The sequence below is a fragment of the Myotis yumanensis genome, unplaced genomic scaffold, assembly GCF_028538775.1.
Source record: "Myotis yumanensis isolate MYYU_CA2020_CCGP unplaced genomic scaffold, mMyoYum1.0.hap1 SCAF_5, whole genome shotgun sequence".
NCBI classification, from domain to species: Eukaryota; Metazoa; Chordata; class Mammalia; order Chiroptera; family Vespertilionidae; genus Myotis; species Myotis yumanensis.
In genome coordinates, this window is record NW_027223756.1 from 107,527,528 (window position 1) to 107,542,809 (window position 15,282).

Genomic DNA, 15,282 nt, shown 5'->3' on the forward strand with positions numbered 1-15,282 from the left:
AATATACTTCTCCGTCTAAGAAGAAGCCAATACCCAGTACAGCACACGAAGTGTATTTCTCACTCCGAATATTCATCAGCATTTACCGCTGATTTTCTCAAACTGATAAACTTCCATTTAAAAAGTGATTAATGACTGTGTAATTGCTTCCAATATAATTCCCTGCATCTGTAAGTAACCAAACCAGCAGCCGCTGCGCACGTCATGAGACGAAGACTGACAGGCACACGAATGCAACGTTACCGCAGGCAGGAGAGTTTGTGCTGCGCCTCCTGGTTGAGCCGGAGCTCCTCGCCAGGCCCGCCCTCCTTGTGCACAGGCTCCGTGGTCAGCCCCGTCACCCAGCCTGGGGAGGGATGCAAGCGAACCATGAGCGAGCACCGACGGGCCACGGAAACCCAGCCCACCGCCCCCTCCACCAGCGCCGACCTCACTCCAGCACACACTCCTCTCCAAAAACCCAAACAAAACAAGAACTAAAAGAAATGAAGCTGGGAAATTACGTAACATTTTGTGATACCACTTTTGCTTTGCCTGAAATACTAGCAAACTATGATTAAGGAGATCTTTCATTTAATTTACAGTTTTAGTTTCCGAGTATGAAATAAGTCAACACATTCCAACAAATGCAAAAATAGCTGATGAATAAGAATCGTTTTTCAAAAATTATTTTCATGTTGTTTAACTCTTGTATAACGTTGTGAGAATGTAAAAATGACCTCGTCAAAAGCAAGCAAGATTTTATAACAAATGTGTATTTCTTATATTAATGTATATTAAATAAAACATACACTAAATTTCTTTTTAAACCAAAAAATATTATTTAACTTTCAAAGATACTAGTGATATGCCAAACATTTTTAAAAATATTTCTATTGATTTTAGAGAGTATGGGAGATGGGGAAAGAGATAGAAACATCAATGATGAGAATCACTGATCGGCTGCCTCCCGCACGCCCCACACCGGGGATCGAGCCCACAACCCAGGCCTGTGCCTTGACTGGGAATCGAACAGTGATCTCCTGATTCATAGCTCAATACTCAAACACTGAGCCACACTGGCCAGGCTTAAAAAGTATTATTTAAATATTAACTGTTTTATAAATCAATATACCCTTATTTTTTTACCAATAATTTTTAAAAATCTATAGATAAGAGTGACTTGCTATTTGGGATAAAGAACACACAGTACAATACACAGATGATATACTAATATTACAGAATTGTACACCCAAAACCTATATAATCTTATTAACCAATGTCACCTCAATAAATTCAATAAAAAACATAAAAAATAACTAAATGAAAATGAAAATTTTTAAAATGTTAAAAAGAGGGACTTACTAATAACACATTAAAAAACAGGTGTCAAAAGCAATTTATTAAATTTATATTTTTATTGTCCATTCTTCCTTCAACTGCCTATTACCCTTCACCCTACCTGAATATGTGGACACTACGATTTCGTCGTAGCCGTCTTTCCCCACACAACCTCCCTGGATAGATGTGACGCTCTCAGACAGCGCCTGAAAGAAATTTAAGGTCAAGCACGTCCTTAGTAACTAAACATTTCACAGATACGTTCCAGCACGCCACAGAACTTGTTTCAGAATGCTCCAGACAGTCCCGTCACTGAGCACGTGGTACACGTAGACACCGAGGCTGGAAAGGCAGAAGCCTGCACAAATGTCAGAAACTCCAGTGGTTTGTTGTTGTTGTTAATCCTCACCCAAAGATGTTCTCTCCATTGATTTATTTTTTCTTTTTAGAGACGGGGGGCGGGGGGGGGGGGGGGCAGAGTGAGAGAGAGAGAGACATTGCTTGGTTGCCTTGCGAACACACCCAACCAGGGGCCAGGAACCTGGGCAGGGAATGACCCTGCGACCCAGGCACACGCCCTTGATGGGAAATGGAACCCAAGCCCTTTGGTGCCTGGGCCAACCACTGATCCACACTGGCCAGGGGAAATTCCAGTGTTTTTAAATTTGAGGAAAGATTGAAATGACTCACATATTTGCATGTACCACTCGACTACAATAGTCATCTAATGAGCAAATATCATTTATTAACATAAAAAAGTTTAAAAATTGTATAAGCAAAACTCTCAAAACATGTTTAGTCTATTATCTGAATTCCATAGATCATGTCCTAGGTGTTTTCTCCAAATAGCTTTTTAGATGAATAAAAAAGATGATGGAATCGATGAAACCTTTGGGGAATTTGCTACTATGGAGAGAAAGCACACTTTTCCGAAAGTTCAGGGCTTACGTCTTTTTAAAGCAATACTTCCCCAAACTTTCTGATAATAATCACGTGGGTGAGTCAACTAGCAATCTGTATTTTTAACCAGCACTCTAGATTTATCTGATTCAACTTATATTTAAAAAAACAAACACAAAAAAAATTAAGAGACCCAGCCTGCATGGCTCAGTGGTTGAGCGTTGACATGAAATCAATAAAAATACTTTTAAAATATATTTTTATTGATTTTAGAGAGGGAGGGAGAGGGAGAGAGAGATAGAAACATCAATGATAAGAGAGAAACATTGATCAGCTGCCTCCTGCACACCCCCTACTGGGGATCAAGCCTGCAACCCAGGCATGTGCCCTTGACCGGAATCGAACCTGGGACCCTTCAGTCCACAGGCTAACGCTCCATCCACTGAGCCAAACCGGCTAGAGCAATAACAAAATATTTTTTAAAAAATGTGTCAGGGCACATGCCCAGGTTGCGGGCTGGATCCCCAGTGTGGGGCGTGCAGGAGGCAGCCAATCAATGATTCTCTCATCACTGATGTTTCTATCTCTCTCTCCCTCTCCCTTGCTCTCTGAAATCAATAAAAATATATTAAAAAATTAAAAAAACAAGTAAGAGTAAAACCGGAGATGCTAGATAATACAGTATAGATATTGTTTATGTAAATAACAACATGGAATGCCAGTCAGGGAAATAAACTCACAAAGACTTTGCTCATTCCTCAAAATACTAGCAAATGAACAGATAAGTTAACTAAAAGCATCACGCGTAAGGTGTATACATATATTCTTTCTCTGATTGGCTCCTTAACCAGTGCAGGTAAGAGCCTCTCCTGATAGGAAAACGATGAAGAGGGTGACAACACGAGTGCAAGCGAGGCAGCTCATCTGCAGCCTTAACAGAACCTGAGAGCAGCACCCCGTCTGCAGATGGACAGGAGGAGAGAGTGGGAGGGAGGCTTCCCGGTGCCGGGCCCACTGGAGGGGAACGCTGTCCGCACTGGGATTTGGGACCCACGTCACAGGGAGACTTAGGCCCAAACGGGAAGGTTTCCGGGGGGCGAGAAAGAAACAGGGCAACAACAACTACAAAGAATCAGTATATATTTTCGAGCCTAAACTATTTTTTGCATCATTAGCAGGAGGATTTTTTACACCAAAGATGAACAAATAGGAAGTAAATCTGGAAACTACGTTGTACAGTACTTTTATCTCTATTACTGACATAATACGCTTTATCTACACACCAAGACGCTTGTATTTGCTGATGGGCACCTGAAGCTGAGACTAGGAGGTGCCACTGAGAGAAAGAGAAAAGCTGATACTGAGCTGTGGCCGAGGCAGGAGGGAGACCCCGGACGAGAGAAATCGCTTCAGGACGCTCCTCCTGCGCCTCTGTGCCCGGGGATGACAGGCCTGATGACAAGTACGATTTGTGAACTAAACACTCTCACCTGGTCGTCCTTCTTCCCCAGTGGAGCCTCGGGGAGACCCCAGGGAAGGGGCGACTCTTCCCTCTGCTCACGGACAATCTTACATCGTCCTCACAACCCGAAGCTTCCCCCTGAGACCTCACTGCTTCCCAACAACAGCCTCATTTATGTTACCAAACACGTTACTCCTGTAACCTATTTTGCATTATAGAAACTAAGGCAACATATTTAATACTTAGATATACAATATTTAGAAGCCAAATGCAGAGTAATTTATTATTCAGCTGGAAGGCAACACAGGAGTCGCCTAGAGAAGAGTTTGTAGCATCTCAAAGCAGCAATATTTCAAGCCAAACACAAGATTTTCATATGTTTCATTTAAGAAAACCCAACCATCACAGTCATGTCTATAATTAGTGATTTGATTAGTAAGAAGCACACAGTCTTGAACAATGAACTTACTTGTTCAAAGCGGAGAACAGGCTCATTTGCATTATTGAAACTGTACACTTCCACCGTTCCGTCATCTCGACCAACAAGTAAATCTTTCACTCCATCACCCATAATGTCAAAGCTGTCAACACACAAAATGCCTTTAAAAATGAAAAGAGAAGTTATTAATAATACTATATTGTAGTTACTTTATGCCAAGTAAGAATTAAAAAATAGAATGGAGAAAAACACACTGAATAACTGAGCACAACAGGTACCCACCCTTCTCGTCTCTCCCCATTCGTCTATTTCTAAGGCTTTAAATAGAGTCCACATGGCAATGGCACCCCAATTTCCACCCCCAGCTCTGCCTCTCTCCTGACTTACATAGCAAAGTCCGTCCTCAGCCTCTTCTCTGAGACATCGTTTGCACCTCAAACTTTCCAAGCCCCCGACAAAACTCTCCTGGCACCTGTGTCACATGCCAGTAACAATGCTTTCTCTAGCCTCTCCTCATCTCGGTCTGATACCACCTCGCTGCTCAGGCCAAAAATCTAGACTACGTCTCCAACTCTTCTCTTTTTCTCACTTCCACAACAAACACATGAGCAAATTCTATGAACTCTACCTACTTTCCATTTGCAACTACCATTAGCCTAGTCCAGGCTACTGTACCTCGAGCCTAGACCAGGAGAAATTATAACAACGACAACAGTAATTTCCAAGCTGACTTCGGTGCTTCCAATTTTCACCCGCTTCCTTCGAAATCCATTCTCCATGCAGCGTTTTTTTGTTTGACGTCCCACTGCGCTTCGATTAAATTCAAACCCTTTTCCAAGACTCACAAAGACCTACATGACTTGGCCCTTCCCTACCCCTCTGATTTCATCCCAGGCCATGCTAAGGCGTGTGGTCACACTGGTCTTCCAAACGCTTTTCAAACGAACCATGTTTACCTCTGCCTCAAGTCTTCTGACCAACTCCTTCTCTTATCAATCAGATCTGAGCTCAAATTTCACCTCTGATAAGACACCTTCCATGACCAGCCATCAGTCTAAAGGAAGCCCTCCTCCTCCTACCCATCATCATTCTGCTACATTTTCTGCAGGTGACTGACTACTTGAAGCTATCTTATTTGTTTATCCTTTGTCTTCCCTAACAAGTGTTTGTTGAAGGAATAAATACATGAATGGACATGCTGTCCTTATCAACAGCCATCTCACTACCTGCCACGTCAGATACAAGTTACCCTTAGAATGTATAGATTCCTGAGAAAACAGGAATAGTTCCCTCATGCACTTCTTCCTTGCTTCAAACCAGTACCCCCAAATTCTAATTTATTCCCTACACCAAACAACGCAAAGTGGATTTGAGCATAGAATGACGTTATAGATGGACACTAGCCCATACGAGCCGATCCATTCCAAATTACTATTAGCATGTCTTATTTTTAACAAATTATACCAAAAATATGATAGACCCGATAAATAAACAAATAGTAAATACAGCTGAGGTAGCTCTGTGAATTGCCAAGTCTGTTCTATACACACTCTGAATGAATAAAAGAGAATGAACCATATAATCTAGGATACTTTATTCAATAATTACCAAAATTTCAGAATCTGAACAACATAAAAAACATACCTCCCCTCTTTTTCTCATTTTGAATTTCCCACTTGTGTGCTGGCGTGGGTGCAGTGATCTGAACGAGCCCAAGTTTCCCATCTGACGTTCCAAACAACACGTCTTCTCCAGAGTCACCTAGTCACAGGTACAGCCAACATAAGCTTACCCACAACGCATCTCTTTAAAATTAAAATATTTTCACATATATTGCCTTTCAGGTAAAATCTCATTTAAAAAATAATATATAGAGACAGAAAACTTAATTTGGGAGGATGGTTATATACTCATATCATTTTATAACCATTAGCGGTGAGACTCTTCCTTACCTAATTTTAAGATGTGAGCACTCAAACTTCAGTGCAACAACTCATTACTGTTGGTGGCCGGTAAGTTGTCAGATAACCACCATCTCGGTTCCAGCTCATGTTCCTCCCACAAGCTCCCATTTCCCCTTTACATATGGTTAAATGATTAATACCTGAAATACCCTGACTTCACAGAAGGCACGCCCTTATCTGACTGTGAAAATGAAATGATTACCTCCATTTCCATTGTGTAGAGCCAAGACAGTAGGTGGGCCAGAAACTTCAACTTCAAATACCACGTCTGATCCCTGAGGGAGAACAAGTATTTTAAAACAAACAGAATACAATTTTTTTAAAAAATTTTTTTCTTTATTTTAAATCTTCATCTGAGGGTATGTTCTTTTTTTTTTTTTTTTAATTGATTTTTAGAGAGAGGAAAGGAGAGAGAAAGAAACATCAACTAGTTCCCTCTCATACGCACCTGACCAGGGGGTCGAACCAGCAACCTTTTGGTGTACGGGATACGGGATGACACTCTAACCAACTAAGCCACCCGGCCAGGGCCAGAATACAAATTTAAAAGAACATAGGCACTCAGAGATAACATCAATACTCCTAATGAACTCTGGAATAAAACTGCAGAAAAAATTAGGTTGCGAATATTAACTTGCATGTTAGCAATTCTGCATGTGTTAATTCGTTTTATTTTATTTTTTAAGTATTTTTTTATTGATTTCAGAGAGGAAAGGAAAGGGAGAGATAGAAACATCAATGATGAGAGAGAATCACTGATTGGCTGCCTCCCACACGCCCCCTACTGGGGATTGAGCCAGCCACTTAGGCATGTGCCCTGACCAGGAATCAAATGGTGACCTCCTGGTTCATTTTAAAATAAAAAATATATATAAAGTGTAAAGATCAAGAAGATAAATATTTAAAATATCCTCCACTTTCAATGCTTTTCATTTTAACTCTTCTGTTTGTCTGAAAACCTGTCACTGGTCAGTTTCCTAACAAAACTACCAGGAACATTTTGCTTCTGTCCGCGAACAAAGAGCACATTCGAACGTGCGGACAGGCCCACAGTTACTTCCTAGGAAAAGTTCTGGCCTTTTCCAAACTTTGGGTATTTCCAAAACCCGTCCAGTGAGAGGCAGGAGGACCTGCCATCTATTTAGACGAGGAAACAAGTCAGGTCCTTTGTCTCTTTTTCCATTTTGCCACTTGGAATGCTTTTACTAAGTGCATAGTATTTGTGAAGCTATAAAGAATGAGGCAGAAGTACTCATACTCACATGGAAAGAACATCTATGATAAATCACTCAATGACAAGAATTTGCAAAATTAGAGTAAAAAGTTTAAATACATTTAGAATATACAAAAGAGCCATATGCTTTAGCTTTTATTTAAAACTAGAGGCCTGGTGCACGAATTCAGGCACCAGTGGGGTCCCTCGGCCTGGCCAAAACCAGCTCTCCGACATCCCCTGAAGGGTCCCGGATTGCGAGAGGGTGCAGGCCAGGCTGAGGGACCCTACTGGTGCATGATCGGGATCAGGGAGGGACATGGGAGGTTGACCAGCCAGGGAGGGACCACAGGAGAGCTCCAGGGCATGTCCGGCCCGTCTCGCTCAGTCCCAATCGGCCGGACCCCAGCAACAAGCTAACCTACCAGTCGGAGCATCTGCCCCCTGGTGGTCAGTGCACATCATAGCGAGTGGTTGAGTGGCCTTAGCATATCATTAGCATATTACGCTTTAATTGGTTGAACAGACGACCAGACACTTAGCATATTAGGCTTTTATTATATAGGATAACATTAAAAAATTTACAGACATCTACATATCCTATATAATAAAAGGCCAATATGCAAATCACCCGAATGGTGGAATGACTGGTTGCTGTGACGCACACTGACCACCAGGGGAAGATGCTCAATGCAGGAGCTGTCCCCCGGTGATCAGTGCACTCCCACAGGGGGAGCCCCGCTCAGCCAGAAGTCGGACATCCCCCGAGGGCTCTCAGACTGCGAGAGGGTGCAGGCCGGGCTGAGAGATCCCCCTCCCCCCTGAGTGCACAAATTTTGTGCACCGGGCCTCTAGTAACTATATAAACACAAAAGGTACCTCTGGCGCAGCAGCCGCCTAGCAAGGCAGATGGGGAGCAGGGAGAAGTGTGCAGGGCAGAGGGAAGGCTACAACTTTTTGCTTTCCATAAACCCTTGGGGTTTTTTTTCCCTCTCCGATAAGCATATGGAGCTCTTATTATAAACAGCAGAATCCTAGAATTCAGCCACATCAGTCTCTAATCGAATGCCAGCCAGCTCCTAAAAAGCCTTATTCAAACAACTCCTATCTGGGAGTACAGGCGAGGGAGAAATGAATCTCTCCAGTCTCTAGAATGAGCCTTCAGCATTACTTTAATTCACCTTAGGGAAAAAATAAAACCGCACAGAACCACTGAACTTTCCCTTTTATAAAAGGGCTGGTGCCGAGAAATGGCCATCTGGCTATGAAATCCCAGGGGTCGAATGGAATAAACAGCTGGACTTTCATTCACTGCACTATCATCGGCCTGTTTCTGAACCAATTAATCCACCTGTTACATGTTATTTGCACTTAAACTTTACTTTATGGGTCTTGGTGTGTGTATTTTATTGAAAAAGTTACTTTCTTTTCTAAAAAATATTTTTATTGATTTTTAGAGAGAGAGGGATGGAGAAGGAGAAAGAGAAACATCAATGGGAGAGCAGCTGCCACCTCCTAAGGGGGATCGAGCCCACAACCTGGGCATGTGCACTGACCCAGAATCGAACCAGCAACCTTTCGTGCACGGGACGACGCCCAACCAACGAGGCCACATCGGCCAGGGCTGAAAAGTTGCTTTCAAGAAGACATAGTTGACATGGTTCTAGCCGTCATGACTGGTAACAATGGCCTCAAGCAGTTGTTTTAGCCAATTATGGCTTTTAGTTTTCCCTCCATCACTCACTCGTCCAACCAGTCTCTGCTGAGCGCTCATTCTGTTCCAATACCGTCACAAACAGGAGAAACTCAATGACACAACCCTGACCTCGACGCCCCTTTAAAGCCCAAAACCTCTCCCCAAACCGATTCCCTCCTTTAATTTTATTTGTTGGGAGAGGGGAGAGTGATGGGAAAAGGAAAAAAAAGGAAAAGAAAAACTGGGAAGGGTTTTTGTAGTTAAGGTACCATTCTGACTGTATTAGCGCAAAGTCATGCGGGGGCGGGAAAGCGTCCTTTTTCCATCTATGCCTCTCTAAACACTTGCCAAAGATCTGAACACATTTGCCTCAAGTAAACAAAATTAGCTATAAATTAAAACATTTTTTAAAAACTTCCAGATATAATTTTAAGTAGGGCATTTAAAATGGTAGTAACCACTAAAATAATTTACCTTAAGTAGACATTGTTTACCAATATTCATTTACCTAAAAGATGAAAAATTATAAAGATGCAAATAATAGCCACCTGTAACACGCGGAGAAGCCGGTCCTGGCAGGCCAGCACCGGGGTCAGGTGCGGCAGTCGCTCCACGGGAAGGCAGATGACGTCATCGATTTTGTCCCCGGAAAGGTAGTAATGCTGGTCTTTGCAGTCACAGTAATGGCTGTAGATGTAACTCGCGCTGAGGAAGAGGTCTGAGCCAGATATGTGCCTGAGAACGTGGAAAGTACTTTAAAACATCCGTATTTTAAAACATGAGCATAAAAAACTAATTTTTTGCACATGTAAAAATAAAAGCTTCTTTGTACAGTGTTACTATCATTTGAGCACAAACTTAAACAGGTTTTTTCATCTCTCCCCACTTATTTCTAGCTTTTTGGCATAACACTGATTTTGAAAACTGAAAAGACAAGATAATGACAATCATCTATATCTGAAGATAAATAGTGTGTCCAGAAGTAACTGTGTTTGAATGCGCACTCTGCGAGCACTGCCCTGAGGGATTCACACGCGTCGGCTCAGTCCTCGAACCGTGTAAATAAGGACCATGACCGTCCCTCTTCACAGGTGGAAATAAAATGCTCAGTAACTTGCCTCATGGCGCACAGCAGGCAGGCAGTGGAGTGGTTTTTAACTCTAGCGTTAGCTTTCTTACTACAACACCCACAAAAGGCTAGAAAAGGCTATTTGAAGAGAATCTACTCTAAATGATAACAGTGGGGAAAATGCCTTCATCAGGATTTTATCTTGAAAAAAAGAAATGAAAATAAGTGCATTTCAAACCATATTGAGTACAGTTTGGGCAGTAACCACAACTATGTTCTAAATTGCAAGACTGAATCAAGTTGTCAGTGGAGCAGCTGAAGTTTTTTGAAAAAATTTATAGACTAGAGCAGCCGGGGGCAAACTACGGCCCGCAGGCCAGATCCGGCCCGTTTGAAATGAATAAAACTAAAAAAAAAAAAAAAGACCGTACCCTTTTATGTAATGATGTTTACTTTGAATTTTTATTAGTTCACACAAACACTCCATCCATGCTTTTGTTCCGGCCTCCGGTCCAGTTTAAGAACCATTGTGGCCCTCGAGTCAAAAAGTTTGCCCACCCCTGGGCTAGTGTGTATCTTCCACTCCTGCTATTACCATGTGATCATAAAGGGGTTACTGAGGGGTTTTTTAAATTATTTTTTTAAAATATATTTTTATTGATTTCAGAGAGGAAGGAGAGGGAGAGAAAGATAGAACATCAGTGATGGCAGAGAATCATTGACCGGCTGCCTCCTGCACGCCCCTCACCGGGGATCGAGCCCGCAACCCGGGCCTGTGCCCTTGCCTAGAATAGAAGCCGGGACCCTTCAGTCTGCAGGCTGATGCTCTGTCCACTGAGCCAGACCAGTTAGGGCTACTGAGGTTTTACTTGAAGGATTCAGTTATTCACCTCTAAGGTGTACTTAGAACATTTTGATACTAAGATTATTCCTTATCCTATAATAATCCTCATTGATTTTCTCTTCTTTAATTATTGCTCAGGTGGCCTTACTTTGTGACGGTGCCTATTATTTCTACCCACCTAATGAAATTCCACATCTTTTTTTATTATTTGTAATTTCATTTTGAAATTCATCTGTATTATATTTGCATTGCATTGTCCAAAGTACTATCTTGGCAATCACTATCGTTGACAAAAGTGAGATACATGGAAACGTTAAGCCAGAAAGCAAGTGGGGGTGGTAACCCATTTATAGGTGCCAATTTCCTTATTGAATATTTTTAAGTTATAACCTTGTTTTCTTATGCAACCTTATAAATATGTGGATTTTCAGATCATTTTTTAAAAATTAAGTAAACAGCCTTTTCATCCACCTCTGCCACTCCAGTAAAAACAGTTTAAAAACCTGACTCCTAGCCCTAACCGGTTTGGCTCAGTGGATAGAGCGTCGGCCTGCGGACCAAAGGGTCCCAGGTTCGATTCCAGTCAAGGGCATGTACCTCGGTTGTGGGCACATCCCCAGTAGGGAGTGTGTAGGAGGCAGCTGATTGATGTTTCTAATTCTCTATCCCTCTCCCTTCTTCTCTGTAAACAATAAATAAAACATATTAAAAAAATAAAATAAATAAAAACCAGACTCCTAGCCCCGGCCAGTATGGCTTAATGGTTGAGTGTCAGCCCATGGACTGAAGGGTCCCTGGATCTATTCCAGTCAGGGGCACGTGCCTCGGATGCAGGTCCAATCGCAGGCCTGGTCAGGGTGTGTGCAGAAGGCAACCAATTAATATCTCTCTCTCATATCGATGTTTCTCTCTCTGTATCTCCCCCTCCCTTCCACTCTCTCTAAAAAAGAAATGCCCAGCTGGTGTGGCTCAGTGGTTGAGCGTGGACCCATGAACCAGGAAGTCACGGTTTGATTCCTGCTCAGGGCACATGCCCGGGTTGCAGGCTCAATCCCCAGTAGGAAGTGTGCAGGAGGCAGCCGATCAATGATTGTGTCTCATCATTGATGTTTCTCACTCTCCTTTTCCCTTCCTCTCTAAAACCAATAAAAATATATTAAAAAAAATAAAAACTAGACTCTTTATTGCAAAATAGCCATGGGTATAAAAAGTACAGCATAGGGAAGGTAGTCAGTAATATTGTAAGAACTATGCATGGTCCCAGGTGGGTACTGGAAATATTGGGGGGAACACTCTGTCTATATACCTTTTCTAAAAAAATATATCTTTATTGATTTCAGAGAGGAAGGGAGAGGGAGAGATAGAAACATCAATGATGAGAGAGGATCACTGATTGGCTGCCTCCTGCACCCCCCCACCCCCCCTACCGGGGATTGAGCCCACAATCAGGGCATGTGCCCTTGACCGGAATCAAACCTGGGACCCTTCAGTCCACAGGCCGACGCTCTATCCACTGAGCCAAACCAGCTAGGGCTCCACACACCTTTCTAAATGTGGAGGCATGTTAATAACTACTTATTACTTTGTAGTATTTCACAATCCTCATTGGCTATGTCTAGCTACAAAAGCATTTCAAAAGTACTATATTTTTGCTAAAGCTCTGAATGTACTTCCACTTGCCATTGTTTAATTCTTATCTAATCTCACCAAGCTCAGGTTTGCAGCCCTGAAGTCAGGGCATGTGCGTGCATGGAACAGAGAGCTGTGCATACGCAGAACTCTGGACCGAACCAGGACTTTTCCACCCGAGGCCTGGCTGCGGACACACCGTGGCTGCATCAGATTCAGATGAAGGCCTGTCTTCTTCTAACCTACTCCTAGTGCTTCTGATTCTGCAGGTACAACATAGGACAAGGAATCGCTCTTTCTAAGATAATTAATTAATTAATTAAAAATATATTTTAAAAATTAATTTCAGAGAGGAAAGGAGAGGGAGGGAGACAGAAACACCAATGATGAGAGAGAATCATCGATTGGCTGCCTCCTGCACGCCCCCTAGTGGGGATCGAGCTGCAATCTAGGCAACCAGGGCATGTGCTTGATGGGAATTGAACCCCAACCCTAGTTCATAGATCAAAGCTCAACCACCGGCCATGCCGGCCAGGCAAGGAATCTCTTGATTCAGGCTTCTAGGTGCTTCTCCTAAGTAGCAGGTTTGAGAAACAGATGAGTTGAACTTCAAAGCCCTTTCCAAGATTCAAAACCTAACATTTTAACTGCATCAGGAAGCCACTGAAAGAGCTATTTTTCACTTAGAGTCTTACCTGATCCACCTGAAATTATACCCTATTGGTAGTCATCACCTCTGATGGCTAGCCTTCTGAGAAAATGATGCTACCTCGAAACTGGAACTATCAGACAGCAAAGAAACAGAAACTTAAACATCTAGAGATTTCTTCCACTTTTTTCTTTTATCCCTTGATTATAAATCATAACTGAGTCAACCAGTCAAAAATAAATGTAGTCCAGCTGGCACTGCTTAGTGGTTGAGCATCGACCTATGAACCAGGGGGTCACAGTTCAATTCTTGGTCAGAGCACATGCCTGGGTTACAGGCTCAATCCCCTGTGTGGGGTGTGCAGGAGGCAGCCAATCAATGATACTCTCTCATCACTGAGGTTTCTATCTCTCTCCCTCTCCCTCCTATTCTGAAATCAATAAAATATATTAAAAGAAAATAGAATAAATGTATAAATACTATAAAAGCCTTAACAAGAAAACATTTCAATAACCCACTGATTTTATATTGATTCTAGGTCAAATTTAATTTCCGAATAATAAAATACCTTTAGACAATTTTATTTCCCAGAAAACCTGTTACGGTATGATATTTAATCAAATGTTTGTCACCTTTCCAAAATGTTAAAAATGTAAAAAGAAATATTAAGAGAATAAACATACATAGCTTTAATGCTTTCAGTGAGGTTTGTTTCAAAAGAGAGGAACTGTTTTCCTCTTTTTGTGAAACCTCGAATCTCAGATCCCGCAGCAACAAAAATTTTCTCCTGGGGTGTGTTAAGAACGCCTCCTAGCTCCAGCCTTGTGATCTTCTGCCCCGGTAAAGTCTTGAACACTGCCTGCAGGAATCATGGGGTGAAAGTAAGTAGACAAAGTTACTAAGAGCATTTTCCTTTACTGTAAAAAAGCTGGCATTTTAAATTTACAAAAATACTATAGTTCTATATAGAAATACTTTTAGATACAAACAAATTTATTTCAGTAGGTCTTCTGGGTTTTTTGCTAAATATCTTGAAATTCTGGAATACTTTTCCCACACATATTTCAGTGACATCATTAAAACCTAAACCTTTGCAACTTAGAGTAGAGCTTGCTGAACAGTGGCATTACATCACTACTTTGTAAAAATGCAGAACCTCAGGCCAACCCCAGGTCTACAGAACGAGAATCTGCATTTTCACAAGATTCCCCCCCTGGTTCCAATGGACATGTTGTTACACTGAATCTTCTTTTTAAAACTAACCTCTCCTAGTTTCTCTATAATTTTTATAAATGTCAGTAGTATAAATAACTACATAATTTACTGGAAACCTTGACTTACTACTTCTCTATTGAATGGGTAACAACATTGGTATTAATTTCTTCCTGCTTATTTTCCATTTTATTCCTGGCATCAGATTCTTCTCTTCTGTGACTTTAAAATATCTGAGAGGAAGCCCTAGCTGGTGTGGCTCAGTGGATAAAGCGTCGGCCTACAGACCAAAGGGTCCCGGGTTCGATTCTGATCAAGGGCAGGTACCTCGGTTGCAGGCTCCTCCCTGGCCCAGGCCCTGGTCGGGACAAGTGCAGGAGGCAACCAATCAATGTGTTTCTCTCACGTTGATTTTTCTCTCTGTCTTTCCCTCTCTCTTCCACTCTTTCTAAAAATCAATGGAAAAATATCCTCAGGTGAGGATTTAAATAATAATAAAAATAAAATATGAGAGGATATACGAATAATGGAAATATTAATTTTCTGATGGTTTTCACTTCCTTTATCTTTTTGTAAATCCCATATAAAGTATAACGAATATTAGAGTTCCCATCTCAAACCCATTCCTTGTAAATTATGATCTGTGGCTATGATGCTGTAATAACCACTTCCTTGATTAGGTTACATGGAGTGGCAAAGGCGAGGGACAGTCACCTCCATGGAACACTGTGCTGTGTGAGCCTGCGTCTTAGAGACCTGGCAGGTTTTCCTGCTGGTTCGAGAGGAGGTCACAATGCTGTGAGAGGGCCTGGGAGAGAACCACCCAGCAAGGAACTGTGGGGGCTCCAGAAGCCGAGACCCACCCTGGCTTACAGACAGCAGTAA

General features: G+C 42.0%; 1 protein-coding gene across 1 annotated transcript in view; it reads right to left on the bottom strand.

Moving 5' to 3' along the window:
* BBS7 (Bardet-Biedl syndrome 7) overlaps window positions 1-15,282 on the bottom strand; it is a 42,086-nt gene that overhangs the window by 20,485 nt on the left and 6,319 nt on the right. Inside the window, exons 4-10 of the mRNA XM_070416910.1 lie at window positions 13,869-14,044; window positions 9,543-9,729; window positions 6,288-6,360; window positions 5,766-5,882; window positions 4,152-4,282; window positions 1,442-1,526; window positions 244-346 (exon numbers count right to left, since the gene is read on the bottom strand). Coding sequence (XP_070273011.1) covers window positions 244-346; window positions 1,442-1,526; window positions 4,152-4,282; window positions 5,766-5,882; window positions 6,288-6,360; window positions 9,543-9,729; window positions 13,869-14,044 — 872 coding nt within the window. The remainder of the gene's footprint in view (window positions 1-243; window positions 347-1,441; window positions 1,527-4,151; window positions 4,283-5,765; window positions 5,883-6,287; window positions 6,361-9,542; window positions 9,730-13,868; window positions 14,045-15,282) is intronic.